A 16430-nucleotide genomic window follows, 5' to 3' on the forward strand; every position below is an offset into this window, starting at 1 on the left:
GTATAAAATACAGAAACAGCTACAGTAGCAGGGACCAGAATCCAGTTTTTATAACTTCTACATGAGTACCTTGGACTTCGTTGTGCGTTCATTCTCTGTGTCATTCTGGTCTATATAATTCTGAATTATTTTCAATAGAATGGCACCAATCCTCTAGGAGAATGCAAAACAACTTCTTATTTTTATCCCTACTAGAATACCATTGAGAGAGTTGGTCAGGTTTCTTTCCTAAGGGGAAAGGAATAAGACTTTCAATCCACTTAGAGGGGAGCAAAACGAATTGAAATAAGATATTGTACATCATGGGAAAGCACTCTAATCACTGAGTTGTTACGTAAAATATACAACAGTATTACAGTTTCAAATACAGTGGCCGGACCATCCATGCTTCGTTGGGATCGGGTCAGCTCTTTGGGCATTAGTCTTATTCTAAGGCGGCCAACTAGTCAGAGATCACAAGACATTTACAATAAAGAATGCCTAGATTCAGAGAAGGTCATTGTGACCAAGATAATCGTCTTCTGGCATCCTTGTCAAAACAGATGTATTTCTGGCATAGTAGATGAAATAACAACTTAGAGCTATCTAGTACACTTCCAGCACATTCCATATTTAAAGAACTGTGTGTGGGGGGGGAGGAGGATAAGAGACTTTTGGGGATTGCAACCTTGCTGTTAAGATATTTAAGTCTTTCCCAAGTTCCCCTGTGGTCTTGGTCAAAACTCTGATTCTGGGTGTTTAAACATTACTGTTAATTGAGCGTAGTGATTTGATTTCCTACAGATTATTGACAACAAATGTTTCTGAATATGCTGAATATTGGGTTCTTTATTTTAAATTTGAAATATGTGTGGTAAGAAGCTTAAATATTACATTGGTCATCAAAATAAACTTTGCTTTTTGATTCTTTTGAATATATAAAATACTAATCAAAAAGCAACTTGAGTACCATGCAGATTGATAGCTGTGTATATACTGTCATTGAAGACAACTCAGTGACCTGTTTGACCAAAAAAAGCTGAGATTATAAGAGATATATAGTCATTGTCTTGGAGAAAAATGACAATGAACTGATGGTTATGTTTCCAAGGGCAGAGAGATGGCAAAGAGGTTCTGGAGGCAGTATGTTTTCTGTTAGATAGAAGCTGAAAACCAGGACCTTATGTATAGTAGCTTTCTTTGATACACCGTGTGCACTACACAGCACCTGGACAGCACTACGTGACACTGACATAATGCTGTGGAATGGGGAAGTATTAATTTTCTTCGAATAGGGAATACTTTTTCAATAGAGTCTTTACAGTCTCAAGCTAAATTAAAATAAATCTGGAAGTCTGGCACTGAATTTAAAGGAAGTAAGTAATTTTTAGACTCATCACAGAATAATGTACAGTGGAAGGGATCGCTGGTGGTCACCTAGAGCTTCCCCATCCCAACTCAAAGCAGGTTCAAATTATATCAGGATGCTTATGGGCCTAGTCCAGTTGAGCTTTAAACAGATTCTCTCAGGCCCTCTGCCCTGCCCCATTGCATTCAGTTTTTTAGAGTGAATGTGGTCAACCATTGAAACAGTTTGCCAACTGCTTGTCGTGGTCTAACCTCAGCCAGCAACTAAGCAACCCCCAGCCGCTCGCTCATTGCCCCTCAGCGGGATTGGGGAAGAAAATTGGAAGGGTAAAAGGCACAAAACTCGTGGGTTGAGATAAAGACAGTTTAATAATGGAAATAGTAATAAGAATACCAATGATAATAACAACAACCTGTAATAAAAAGGAAGATAACAAAGAGAGAGAAATAAAAGCCAAGAAAGACATGTGGTGGAAATGAAAATAATTGTTCACCACCAACTGACTGATGCTGAGCGAGGCCCTGAGCAGTGCCTGTCCTGTGTCGTGTTGTGTGTGTCCCCCGAGTTTACTGCTGAGCATGGTGCCATATGGTACGGAATATTCCTTTGATCAGCTGGGGTCAGCTGTCTCTGCTGTGTCCCCTTCCAGCTTCTTGTGCACCCCTAGACTGCTCGCTGTCAAAGTGGCATGAGGAGCAGAAAAGGCCTTGACTCTGTGTAAACGCTGCTCAGCCATAACTAAAACATCCCTGTATTACCAACACTGTTTCCAGCACAAATCCAAACCATAGTCCCATACTAGCTACTGTGAAGAAAGTTAACTCCGTCCCAGCCAAAACCGGCACACTGCTTCAAGGAATTTTTCATCACTAGTGATTTTAAATATATGTGCTTTTATTTCAGATAAATCCTCAGGCCAGTCTTTTACAATCAAGCCAACTAGATCGCAGTTATTAATTTTAGTTTTAGAGTATGTGCACAGAGACTAAAATGTGAAGTATTCTAAACTCATTCTATAAATAATAGTATTCTAGAACCACTCTTCAGACATGAACCACACCACCTTTTGGAGAAGAAAACAAAAAATGCAATGAGCTTGAAGTGGAAATGAAATAGAAATGAACAGAATGACTCTAAGATTGGTAAATATTTCAAATATTAGGTAGACTCAAAGAGAATGCAGAATACATTTTAAAAATACAGAGTTTATCATAGTTTCTGATCTTGTGATACAGAACGCACCAAATTTAAAACTGGTAGAAGTCAAATCTTCTTACTTGAGCTCAAGCTGAAGCTGGAGCTTTTCTTGAGTCGCACGCCTTGTTGCAACTGACACACCTGAAGTCAGAGGTATAAAGAGAAACATCTGAGGGATTTCCCATTTCTGCAAAGAAGCAAGCCATCTTCCATGATATTAACGTTACACAAGTAGACTACAAAGCATAGCTCTCCAATATTCTCCTGTTGCAAATAGGTTAGCTCTGGATTTCCTCCTTTTGACTACCATCACGATTTAAAAAAAAAAAAGTTCCTTATACTGAGTCAGTTGCCCATGTTGCAGCGAGTTTCTGTTGCCTCTCGCCTTATTGTTGTGCATCTCCAAGAGGAGGCTGGCTCTGTCTTTTCTTCACCATCCCATACAGCAGTTGCAGTCACCAATAGGCTCTCCCTTTCCCCTTCTCTTCTCAAGGCTGGACAAACCCAGCTCTCGCAGCTTTTCCTGGTAGGCATGTGCTCCATCCAGCCCCCTGACACCCTGGGGATCCTCTCCAGGCCTCACTGCAGAATGTCTCGTCTTTGTGGTCCGGTGCCCAGAAGTCCAGATGCAGCCTCACAAGTGTGGCACAGCAAGGAATAGCCTCTTTCCTTGACTCGATGGCCACACTTACGCTAACACAGCCCACTTTGCAGTTGACTTCACAGACTCGTTCTCCGCTTGCTGTCCATGAGGACCCCCAGGTCCTCTCCTGCAAAACCGCTTTCCACGCAGTTGATGCCCACCCGTACCACTGCATGGCGTCGTCCTATCCCAGGAGCAGAACTCTGTATTTGCCTCTGTTGAACTTTAAAACGTTGAACTGCTGTCCTGTTTCTCCAGCCTCTGAGTAGCCATGCTACCCTGACTCTGACGTTGGCTTGGGCACCTTGGGTCCAATGACTCTGATGTTGGCTTGGGTCTTCCTTCTGCTGCTAATCCACTTGCAGAAGGCCACAGCATCACAGAATCTCGGAGTGGTTGAGGTTGGAAGGGAGCTCTGGAGGTCATCTGGTCAAATGACCTCCCTTGGTCAAGCAGGGCCACCTGTAGCCAGTTGGCCTGGACCATATCCAGGCAGCTTGTGAATATTGCAAATGTGGGAGACTCCAGAACCTCTCTGAGAAACCTGTGCCAGTGCTTGGTCACCCTTAAAGTAAAAAAGTGTTTCCTGGTGTTCAGACAGAGCCTCTTGTGTTTCAGTTTGCACCCATTGCCTCTTGTCCTGTCACTGGGTACCACTGTAAAGATCCTGGCTCCATCTTCTTTAAACTCTCCCTTCAGGTATTGATAAGCTCCCTCTATCTTCCCACCGAGCTTGTTCTCCAGGCTGAACAGTCCCAGATCTCTCGGCCTTTTCTCACGTGTGGGGCGCTCCAGTGCCTTGATCATCTTTGCAGAACTCTCTCTGGTAGCTCCATATCTCTCTTGTACTGGGAAGCCCAGCAATGAACGCAGTGTTCTGGGTGCAGCCTCACCAGTGCTGAGTATAGCACAGAATCACCTCAGTCCACCTGTTTGCAACGCTCCTAATGCAAATCCATCCATGGAAATTCTGCTCCCCAAATCTAGCAAGCTCCATTAGATCCCGAATCAATTTTTTTACTACTTACAGCAGATGCACACAACCTAGACATTTTGAAAATGGTGTTCAGAATCCAGCATTTTTATATTACAAGTGACAATGACTGAAGTCTGTTTTATTGGGCTGAAACACTTGTTTCTTGCTAAGAAACTTTAGTCTAAAGATAAAGTTAATGTTAAGTCTAAACCACAACAAATTAAATATAAACTTAGGATAGGACAAGCCAAAGTATAATACTGATATTTGGCTTGTTAAAGATGAAACGAGTAAGATTGGTTGAAAAATATTGGAAGTAGGAAGCCTATTATTGAAACTGATAAATTAAGAAAGTTTAAACTTGGATGACAGCCAGCTGCCTAAAGTCGGATAAGAAAATCAATACTAATTCTTTTAATCAACGCTAATTTTAGAGATTAGGGAAGGTCCCATGTGTGTGCAGTATGGGTTTTGGAGGGCAGGTGGAAAGAGTCTGAAAAACTTTTTCACACCAAGATATCAAATAGAAACAAATTTAACACATACTAATTGAGGAGTTGTAAATGGGTTTTTATGCAGAACTCTCATGAAATTTATTAACTACTAACTACTGTCCCTTTGTATTCAGCACTGGTGAGGCTACACCTTGAATACTGTGTTCAGTTTTGGGACCCTCGCTACAGGAGACATTGCGGTGCTGCAGTGTGTCCAAAAAAGAGCAACAAAGGTGGTGAAGGGTCTAGAGCGCAAGTCCTGTGAGGAGCAGCTGAGGGAACTGGGGTTGTTTAGTGTGGAGAAAAGGAGGCTGAGGGGAGACCTTATTGCTCTCTACAACTACTTGAAAGGAGGTTGTAGCGAGGTGGGCGTTAGTCTCTTTTCCCACAAGTGATAGGACTAGAGGAGACAGCCTTAAGTTGCATCAGGGGAGGTTTAGATTGGATATTAGGAAAAATTCCTTCACTGAAAGGGTTGTCAAGCGCTGGAACAGGCTGCCCAGGGAAGGGGTTGAGTCACCATCCCTGGAGATATTTAAAAGACATGTAGACATGGCATTTAGCGATATGGTTTAATAGTGGACTTGTCTGTGTTAGGTTTATGGTTGGATTCGATAACCTTAAGGGTCTTTTACAACCTAAATGCGTTACCTATTACTGAAATCTCCTTCAGTACCATAGTTAATGTGATGCCAAAAACATACCAGGACCAATCCCGGATATTGGAAGCCAATTGGTACTAACCGTAGTAGAGAATGGAGTTAATAGACATGTGATATATTGGGGAAGAGTCAATATAGCTTCTGTAACAGGAAGGCATGACTGGCTATATTCTTTGAAGAATTAAGCAGGCAACTTTACAAAGTGGTGTTCTCCAGTTTCACTGCTGCCTCTTACGAAGTAGCTGGGAATCATTACAATGCTACATAGCTGCCAAAACAATTACAGTGCTAGGAATTACTAGAGAAGGAACCAAGAACCAAATAATATGTCATTATGTGCTCACGTTCATAATGGTAGTGTACAGTTCTACTTAGCCTATCTCAGAAAAGATGCAGTTGAGCAGAGACCATACCAGTATGATATTTACCACTGGGGATTGCTTTGGAGGCCAGAGTTATAATAGCTGTCAGGAAGATGTTAGACAATTTAATGAAGACTATGTCCATTTGTAGCTATTAAAGTTGACAGATGGGGCAAAAGCTCCAGCTCAAAAGTTTCTGAATTCTGACTGATGAAAGATGAGAGGATATACTAGGATATACAAATACATAAAGATACCCTGTTCTTAAATTTTTCTCATAGCATCTGCAACGGGCTTTACTGAAGACCGTATTCTGGGCTGGAAGGGTATTTATTGTAATTCATTATGGCAGTTCTCATGATCTTCTGTTATACACTCCATAGTGTTGACCCCAACGATCAGAAGAAGACAGCTTGTTACGACATAGATGTAGAAGTTGAAGACCCATTAAAGGGACAGATGAGTAGTTTTCTTCTCTCAACAGCTAATCAACAGGAGATTACAGCATTGGACAACAAGGTACTCGTCCAAGAGTAAAGTATCACTTGGCATATATACTCATTACATACCTTCATGTGGGTTTGGTGTCACATGTCAAAGACAGTAGTGTGAGACAGGGACTTTTCACCTGAATGTGCTTTCAAGGAATGAATCAACTGCATACAATGGGAATACAGAGGGGTGAGTGGCGTTCCCATTTAGGATCTGATCCGGGGCCTGACACAGTTGTTGAGGTGATAGAAGCAAAGTTTCACAGGTAGTATAATGAGTCTCCTGGCATTCAAGAAACATCTGAACTGATTGACTATGACATTTTATTGAGAGGTCATGTTATCTTGCTAAAATCCCGTAAGACAAAGCTAAGAGAATCTCATACTCCGGATGTGTTTTGTGCATGCACAGTTGCAGAACAGCTCTCTGCAGGAGGTGTAAATATGGAAAATGCATGGCAGAAAAACCACTTGAAGCAGTTTGGCAGCCTTGTTTTCAGTGTTACTGAAAGAGGATCATGCGCACTTCAAATAATAGCATCTGCCTTACAGCAATGGGGAGCTCTGCAGGATGTATTAGGGGTTCATGTCAGGTGGACTCTTAGACAGCTTTTGGCGCATGTGTAAATGGATGATTTGACTTGGTAAGGGATAAAAAAAGTGGCTTCTCAGAGCAAGGGAAGAAGAAGAAGTGTGACGTTGTGGACCAGACATGATTTATGTGACATACAGTCAGGCCCAGTTTCTGTTTGTTTACCTCTAATACAAACAATTACGTTAAACTCTGGTCTTCATCCGATTTTAAAGAGGTTTGGACACTAACGAACCTGTGGTTTCTGGCCACTGTTGCAGCATCTTTTGGTTTATGGCTCTTGAGAAAGGTCCTTTTCAGCAGGGCAGCTGCTCAGGCAGTTAGTTCCCAGCCTGTATAGGCTTGCATGCAGCATGCGTAGGATTATTCTGTTTCCAGTCCAGCTCACCTTTTCCCATGTCCGTATCACCTCTTTTTTTGAGCATTTGCTACAGCAGAGGGCAAGTTGTGATTAGTGAAGCTACTGAAGTAATTGAGTAAACAGGCATTGACTGTTGCATTGTTATCGTCTGTCCCATTTATTGCTCTGCTGCCACAGAGTCCTCTAGTGGAAATTCTGTGCATGCCAACAGATTTCTCTCCAGGTTGGCTACATCATTTTCCCAAATTCTGAATGATTTTTAGTTGACAGTAGCTCTCTTCAGTTAACATACCACATAGTAGTGCCTATACTAGTGGCCTTGATGGCATAGCGAGATCAGGGGGGGGATTTTTTTTTATCCCATGTGCCTGGCCACATTAGCTGTTTTGGCAAAACAGATGTATACATGAAATTAAACAAGATATGTTTACAATCTCAAACTAGAATTTTAGAGGAACAGGGTGGCAAAAGTTCGCTTTTCTGTGTGGATATGTAAAAATGTTTCATTAACTGTCCTCCCACTAATTGTACTTGATTTTGTTGTCCAGGATGATTATAGGGCCTTGACTTCTCTTTGGAGTCTTTATTCTTCCCTACTGGTTAATGCTTATTTCTTTCATATTTCTGAAGACATGCCTCACTTTCTATAAACTTTCCATACTTCTAATTTCTCATTGTTCATACTCCTTTTTGCAGCCATTGTGACTTTAATAGACTTTCTCGTAGGAAAAAGTCTGTAAGGCATGGCTCTTACGTGAGTTCGTTTAACATGGACTTGATCAGGTAATCTCTAGAAATTGTAAGGATCACAGCAGGGTATTGAAGCTATGATGATAATTAGCCAGGGGAATAACTGCTTTCTTGCATTGGGCACTGCTTAAAGACATATTTATATAGCACCTTTCCTGAAAAATCCCAGACTTGGCAGAAGGACTGATTATACACAGGAAATTATTACATGTACAGTGACATGACTTAGCTATTCAGTATTGTATATAGCATGCCATCCAGCAGTTCTACGCAGGAAGCGAAGAAGAACCCTGTACGTATTCGCACTGCAGAAGTACAAATGAAACCAAAATGTAATTGCGGGGTTGTGGTTAACTCGATCTTTGAAGGGAAAAAGCCATGGGAGCATGCACAAGTCTGTGGTATAGAACTGTCACCTTCGTACATTACAAGAAGTTCAAAGATGTTAGTGGGGCTGACCTCAGGGTCACTGGAGCATGGGAGGAATTAAGTAACATGTGCTTTGTGTTTTTTCTGTCAGATTCATGAGACAATTGAATCCATAAATCAGTTAAAAATACAACGTGATTTCATGCTGAGTTTCTCCAAAGATCCCAAAGGATACATCCAAGACCTTCTCCGGTCCCAAAGTAGGGATCTTAAGGTGAGCTAAGGTTTGAAGAAGCGTGAATAGTGGAACCAGAATGTAAGACTTTTATCTAAATGTATATAGAGTGTATAGCGAAAACATCCAAGATGGAAAATTGGTGGAAGACAGACCGTGAGTGGAATGCTGCAATCCCAGAGCAGACAGTATGCAGGAAAGACAGTTTAGGCTGTATTCCACTTCCAGTGGAACAGCAGCGCTTAACGGGCGTGGTAGGTGAATTTGTGGTTGGACAGTAAGATTAAAGTGCAGGGCTGTGTTTGTGCACTCTGCAAAAATAAAGCTATATAAAACTCATCAGGGGCATCCTATAGTACAATAACTCAACTTGGGTGTTTTGTTAGTTCGTAATTTAATCTTATTTAAGAAATAGGCAGATTAAATATCAGGTGCCTTTGAGTTTAGCTCTGAGATACCCAAGAAACAGAACGTGTAATAAGTTCAGTTGTTTGCCAGCAAAAATGAGTACTTTGTTCCTCATAAAGTTTCACACTTTATGTCTAACTCAGATGCCTCAAAACCCGTTGTATTAATAAACATGAGGTTATTGTAACAAAATCATTGTGTCTTTCCAATAGAAATGTCTAGTTAGACCATAGTCTTCAAAAAATCTACTGTTCAGATTATGGTTCTTATTATTTACATTGTATTCAAAAGGGGACAAGCATCTGAAAGAATGTTTAAATAAAGCAGCCTTTAGCTTGAAGAGCTTACAAAAGTGTTGTGGAGCTTCTCTAGCTGTATACGTAGAACATTTGTTCAGTGTTCTGCCTGACTGACAGGCCTACGGGCCTGTTCTATAATGTTCTGCCCTGCTGGCATCAGAATTGTGATTGCACAATACTACTCTGCAAAAGAGGCTAATAATTTTATATTTACCTTTGATTCTGTGATGCTGGACACTCAGTCATCAGAATTGTATTTTTTTATAGAATGATACAATGGTTTGGGTTGAAGGGACCTTCAAAGATCATCTAGTCCAGCTGCCCTGCCATGGGCGGGGACATCGTTCACTGGATCAGGTTGCTCAAAGCCCTGTTCAGCCTGACCTTGAACACTTCCAGGGATGAGGCATCCACAGCTTCTCTGGGCAATCTACTTCGATGTCTCACAATCCTCATCGTATAAAAAAATCTTCCTTATATCTAATCTAAACCTACTGTCTTTAAGTTTAAAAGAATTTCCCCTTGTCTTGTCACTACAGGCCCTGTTAAAAAGTCTCCTTCCACCTATCTTATAAGCCCCCTCTAAGTGTTGAAAGGCTGCAGTGAGGTCTCCCTGGAGCCTTTTCTTCTCCAGCCTGAACAACCCCAACTCTCTCATCTTTTCTTCATAGGAGAGGTGTTCCAGCCCTCTGACGATTTTCATGGCCTCCTCTGGACCCGCTCCAACAGGTCCATAGCTGTGGATCCCAGAGCTAGAGATAGTACTCCAGGTGGGGTCTCACAAGAGCAGAGTGGAGGGGCACAGTCCCCTTCTTTGACTTGCTGGTCATGCTGTTTTGGATGCAGCCCAGGATAGGACTGGCTTTCTGGGCTGCAAGTGCACATCGCCAACTTCTATCTAATTTTTTGTCCACCAGTACCCCCGGATTCTTCTCTGTAGGGCTGCTTTCAATGCATTCATCCTTCTGTCTGTATCGATACTGAGGATTGCTCCGATCCAGGTGATGACATCAGTTGCTCTTCTGTTATCCACCGATGAGGTCACTGTATCATAGAAGAACACTAGATTAGTCATGCAGAATTTGCCTTTGGTGAAGCCATATTGCCTGTCTCTAATCACTTCCCTGCCTTTCATATGTTCCGACATGTCTTCCAGGAGGATCTGTTTCATAATCTTACCGGGCACAGAGGTGATGCTGACTGGTCAGTAGTTCCCAGGGTCCTCCTTTGTACCCTTTTTAAAAATGGGTGTGATGTTTCCTTTTTTCCCAGTCGCTGGGGACTTTGCCTGGCTGCCATGACTTTTCAAGTATGTTGGAGAGTGGCTTAGTGACTACATCAGCCAGTTCCCTCAGGATCCTGGCATGCATTTCATCAGGTCCCATGGACTCGCACATGTTCAGGATCCTCAGATGGTCTCAAACCTGACCTTCTCCTACAGTGGGAGGGACTTCTTTCCCGCTTGAGGTTTAGGGGCTTGAGAGATGTGGGAAGAGAGATTACCATTGAAAACTGAGGCAAAAAAACTTTGTTGATTAACTTAGCCTTCTTTATATTGGTTGTCACCAGAAATCCTGTCTTATTTACTGAGGTGGGGTACATTTTCTTTAACCTTTCTTTTCTGGCCAATGTACCTGTAATAGTCCTTCTTGTTATTCTTTGCATCCGTTGCCAAATTCAGCACCAGCTGTGCCTTAGCTTTCTTGAGCCTATCCCTACATATCTGGGCAGCATCCCTATATTCTTCCCAAGATACATGTCCCTGGTTCCACTGCCTGTGCATTTCCTTCTTAGATTTTAGTTTGACCAGGACATCCTTACTGAGCCATGCTGGTCTCCTGCCTTCCTTGTCCAGTTTCTTACACACAGGAATTTAGAGCTTTTGCACACTAAGAAAAACATCCTTAAATTGCTGCCAGCTCTGTGCAGCTCCTTTGTCGTCGCTAAGAGCAGTCTTCCAGGTGGTCCCACTCACTAGTTTCTTAAACAATTTACTGGTTTTTCAAATCTTGCTTTCTTGGCAGCTGCATTAGAGACTGAAAGATGGGCTCGGGACTTTGGCCATTTTGGAAATACTAGGGTTTTCTGTTCCTCATATTTCAAAAGAATTATTTTTCCTAAATGCTTTCCCCATCAGAACTTTCCTTGAAATCAAAGTAAGATATGCTTTGAGGTAAGGGCTGCTGTAGAGTCGTGCTTCAATCTATAAGTGAATACCTTAACAATTTCAAGCTGTTACCCCATGTATGGGTAATTACCGAGGTTCTTCAGACATATAGGCTAATAAAATATACAATGCCAGGGAACTTTTCCTGGGCAGTGGAACTAAACTGTCCACGTTGTTAAATTGTTAGAGATCATGGCGCTTATCCTGGGCAACTACTGGTGTCTAGAATTATACCTTGGTACTGTTGAGGAGCAGAGGTTAGGAGCTGTTCACGGTTGACAGTTTGTATGTGACCATCTTCTTTTGGTAGTAAGCACACATGCCATTCATTGTCCATTTGCCTTGGTCTTAGAGAACAGTCCTGAAAGTTTCTAATGTAGTAATGTAGATAAATTTTGACTAAGTAAATGTGAATGTTTCTCTACGTGGTAGAAGAGCTATAGTGGAAAATGTTTTTATTTTTTTCACAGGTGATGACTGATGTAGTTGGAAACCCAGAGGAAGAACGCAGAGCTGAATTTTATCATGAGCCATGGTCTCAAGAGGCTGTAAGCAGGTATTTCTACTGCAAGGTATGAAGGAGTTATCCATGCTGCTGGCTTATAAATGAATCTTCATGCCACTGAACAATTGAATCTGCTGAACTGTACAGTTTCTCTTTTTCTTTCAGATCCAGCAGCGCCGGCAGGAACTGGAACAGTCTCTGGGAGTGCGCAACACATAAGTACCGCTCACAAGATCCCATTGGCATCATGACCACCAAACCAGTGGACTTTTCAGTGTTACTTAGCTCACTGTTACACATGGACCTGCTTCCTGCCTGGATGAGAATGTACCATCAACACACCAGTCAGAACACCAGCTTTAGAGTGACCCTTGAAAATCTTGCCCATGGGGGTTGTCTCAAACCATTCCAGGCCAGAGACAGCGCCATACAAGTGTCAGTGTTAAAGAAGATTAAAGGTTCATTCATCAACGCGCATCATTAAGTTTTAGTGGAAAGTTCAGACACTACACAGCAATCCTAATGGGCTATGCATAGAATCATGGGTGGCATTGATGGGGGAGGTTGCGATAGGTGTTACAAGAGACTACAGATTTAGAGAAATAAACGCAGTTCTCATCCTATGTTACCTAAGAGTCTCAAATAGTAACTTCTCTGGAATTAGACGAGATAGTGCTTATTATAGCTGTGGAATGCTTTATATTCCTGATTAGAGTTTTTATTCCAGCTGGAGCAGTGCAAGAAACCGTCTCACCGTGCGAAAGAACAAACTAGGAGGATTTTCATTCCTGGAATGAGGAGCCCCTCTAGAAGAAAGAAGTATAGCCAGGACACCTCTTCTGCAAACTCTAATACTTCCTCTTTCTCTTGCCCCTGCAGTGAAAGGTAGACTGAATTACATATCACTAAATGGGTGTGATCAATGTGCTGTGCCGAGAGGAAGAGAAATATCCCTTGGATAAAAGCTTCTTAGGCATCCTTAATATCAGTGGTGTTAGCAAAGCTGAGGTTGAAGCAAGAAATGAGGCATTCTGAGAAAACGAAAATAACTTAATGGTGCTTTGCTGATACTTGCCTTGAACACAGCAGATATTAACGATAAGCATATATGTAAAATAAGAGATTTCTTAAATGTTTCTCTGTGTGCCTCTAGGGATCACCACTGAAAAGAACTTGCCTAGTTGTTAAGTTGATGCAGAATCCAAGAAGATTAACTTCATATAATGTGGCAGTTTACTTCAAGGTGTTACCAGGGTCCTTGGATTGGTCTCACATTTTGATGATAGGTGAACTGCCTCTTTCTAGGAATTATTTAGTTCCCCCATACATGATACATACTGGTTATATAAGATGCTGTTGAGCTAAAAAGCACTGTCAGCCTTAAATAGCACAGAGAACATATCCCTAGGAAACCATTCTTTGCAAATGTATGACAAATTCAGACTATGAGAATTTATACCATATTTACTCGGAAGCAGGGATATCTTCATTACATTCTTTCCCCCCCACTCATTTTTTATAGTGCATAGATCAGTTTGTAATTAATGGCCCAACGTGATTTCTAGTCCAAAAAGCAGCTGCCAAAGTATAACTCTTTGTCTGGATGACGTGGCACTCAAAATCCTTTTCTAGGTTACTCCTTTTCATCTCCCTTCACTTTCTTGTTAAGAGAATCAAATTCACGTGTGGTACAGAAGGGAGGCAGCTCTTGTGAATAATGCATTTTGCTGTAGTATTGTCCTTTTCTGTTCAGCTATCTTTGCCAATTTCTTTCTTAGTTGATTTTAAAAGTTTCTTCTGTCCGGTCACAGAAGAGATAGTCTTCTCTTTAACCCCTTTATTTAACACCTCTGCTTTCACGTTAATAGTGTCATCAAAGATGTCTTGGAAAATTTACATTTGATTTCGGTCATACGATGGCAGTACTGTCATGCAAAACCATCGGTGTAAGAAAAAGCATAGCTGTAACTCTTCATCTCTGGCCTTTTATGGGGTATGGCTTTGTTTGAAACTTTTTTGGTGTTAAAACCCTTTTTACAGTAAAACATGAAATCCTGCAGTCTTAAACTGAGTACAGTGAGGGACTGTGAGGCTGCCAGACAGTGAATGCCTTGAAATCGTATTTAATTTAGAACTCCGTTCATGGGACTACAAGCAAGCATTATGAGGGAAAACAGTGGGGGTCATCTGCTACTGTGCTTCCATATTTACTATGCTGCTGTGTCAGTTGTGTGCATGCTGTCCAGTGTATAAAACTCTTTTCTGTATGTGGTAAACAGAGCAGCTACATTGAGGGGATGCATTCAGTCTCCAGGAATAAGAAATGCAAAGAAAGATATGCAAGGATGTGAGAAGGGCATGGGATTGTGTTAGATGCCTGCAGGATATCTGCCAGGGAATTCTGTTTCTGAGAACTTTCCCATTGAAGTGGCAGTTATTTGTACAGAGAAATTTCAGTCGTGTGCCACAGCTGGCAACATAATGAAATCTGGCCTGCTTTTAGAATCTCACTGTAGAATTTATTGGATGGATCTGTTTCCAAGTCTCTTTCAGAGCGAATTAACAAAACTGATGTTGCTGCCCAGTGTTCACAGCAGCATCACTGGAAGGTGAAGCTATGTTAAGCACCAGTGCTATACTGACGTATGTATGTGTGTGTGTGTGTGCGCGCGCGCATGTGCACATGCATGAGTCAGCCACTGTAGATGGCACCGAAGATGGCAATCCAGAATCTAAATTCTTACATCCCACTGTACATAAAAATAGTCACCAACAGTGAGTCTTAGGAATAGCTGTCAGGTTTCTTTCCTTTGGTTAAACCGAGGTTTGAGATTTTGATGCTTTTTTCCTGTGTTCAGGAGCAGTTCAGGCCTTTTACTGGAGAGACGCAGAGAGAAATTTTGTTCCCTGGTCCAGGAGTGCAGCCAGGAGCTTGCTTGTTTGCAAAAAAGAGAAATAATATTTGAAGAGAAACAGTAGAGCAATAATGGGAGGAGCTGGACCAAATGCTGCTTGGCCCTACAAAAATGAAAGGCAGCGGTACTGAACAAGTATGTAATTGTGGCAGATTGTGAATGATAAATTCATTTTAAGTTCAGGATGATTGTCTTTTTGTGTGTATAAAAGACGACAAGATGATGTTTTGGGGTCCTCAGTTGCTGTCACAGTACAATACACATCTGTGCATACTGCAAAAAAAACATTCTGTGCATGGAAGTAGTTAATGTGTAGATGATAATATAGATTGTTAGGAAATACAGCATCAAACTATGAAAAGGTTAAAACAGCATTCTGGAGTACCGATAGGTAGGAAATAATCTTGGAGCTGAAGCATTGACATGGCAGGTTTGAAACACTCTTTTTAGTCCTTCATGCTGTTGGCCATGAGTTAGGATTCAGACCAAGTGTTTCTCAGAAATTAAAGGGAAAGCAAATGTTGATTATGGAATAGAGAGAAGAATACAGCCAGTGGAAAAAGAAATAAAAAGATGGAGCAGAGTGCCACTGAAGTGCCAGTAAGATGTATCACAGGATAATGTGCAGAGTACTGTTGGAAATAGCACAGTCCATGAGTCAGTGTATTATGTGTGCATGTGTGTGTGTATACATGTAGAGAACATGTGGGAGAGAGCCAGTTTCAACTTGTGCGTAGCATGGGAAATGGGCGCGCAGGACAGAACCAAATGTTCTGCAAATAACTTGAGACACATCGCCAAAACATTTTTGTTTTTGTTATCAACAAGGATTCAGATGTTTGACTTAGCAGGGTTGGTAGTTTCAACGCAGACATTGTTTCAGCTGGCAGGTTTTTTTTACACCACATTGTTTAGAATTTATCCTGTGGGAGCTGAGTGAAAGTGTTAGTGCATATATCAATATTGGTGCGTATCCTAGGGCTCCTAATTTTGCTAAAATGCTAGTCAGGTATTGGGTTGATTTTTTTTTTTTTTTTGTCCTTTTTTTATGTTGAGAACCCTTTCACGGCAGTGCAAAGAGATGAGAGGGAGAGAAAGCTCTTTTTTCCTGAAGATAGAGGTCTCCTTTCTGTAACTGCTCTGTTGTTTAATAGGATGTATCTGTTCTGCCAGATCCTGTGTGATAAACACCTTTTCCAATCTCATTGAAGAAAGGAACTCCATTAAAAAAACACAACTTCGGGCTTGTGAGAGTGAGCAACTATATGCATAAAGCGGGGAGGGGGGGGAGAGAAAGAGAGAGAGAGAAGGGGGCTCCTTCTACTCTGTAGCCACCATATCTTCATTGTATGATGCCCAGTGATTCGTAGAAAAGCTTTTAACAATAAATACTTTGTTTCTTTGTATCTCTTGCACTAACCTTATGTTTCTTAACAAAGACAGGTGCAGTTGGTTTCTTCCTGCAGATAATGTTCTTGGGATTTTGGATTTCTGTTCACTTTAGCATGCATGCGCACCCACACACAGGGGCACACATATACATGATTTAATGGGACTTGACAAAGGTGAGAACTGTTGCTCTTTCAGTATTTCTTACGTGAATTCATTTCTTCACTGGATTCCATCTTCAGCCATTTCCCATACTGAGTGAGAAAT

At 41.5% G+C, this 16430-nt stretch overlaps 1 protein-coding gene across 2 annotated transcripts in view; it reads left to right on the plus strand.

Annotated features, from left to right (window-relative positions):
• Positions 1-16180, plus strand: part of SMARCD3 (SWI/SNF related, matrix associated, actin dependent regulator of chromatin, subfamily d, member 3) — a 70402-nt gene extending 54222 nt beyond the window's left edge. For both annotated transcript variants that reach the window (XM_033000359.2, XM_033000361.2), the window contains 4 exons: positions 6066-6201; positions 8397-8519; positions 11825-11926; positions 12025-16180. In XM_033000359.2, coding sequence (XP_032856250.1) covers positions 6066-6201; positions 8397-8519; positions 11825-11926; positions 12025-12078 — 415 coding nt within the window. In that variant the 3' untranslated portion in view covers positions 12079-16180. The remainder of the gene's footprint in view (positions 1-6065; positions 6202-8396; positions 8520-11824; positions 11927-12024) is intronic.
• Positions 16181-16430: the final 250 nt, after the last annotated feature.

This window comes from Tyto alba, unplaced genomic scaffold, assembly GCF_018691265.1.
Source record: "Tyto alba isolate M040663 unplaced genomic scaffold, T.alba_DEE_v4.0 Super-Scaffold_38, whole genome shotgun sequence".
NCBI lineage: Eukaryota > Metazoa > Chordata > Aves > Strigiformes > Tytonidae > Tyto > Tyto alba.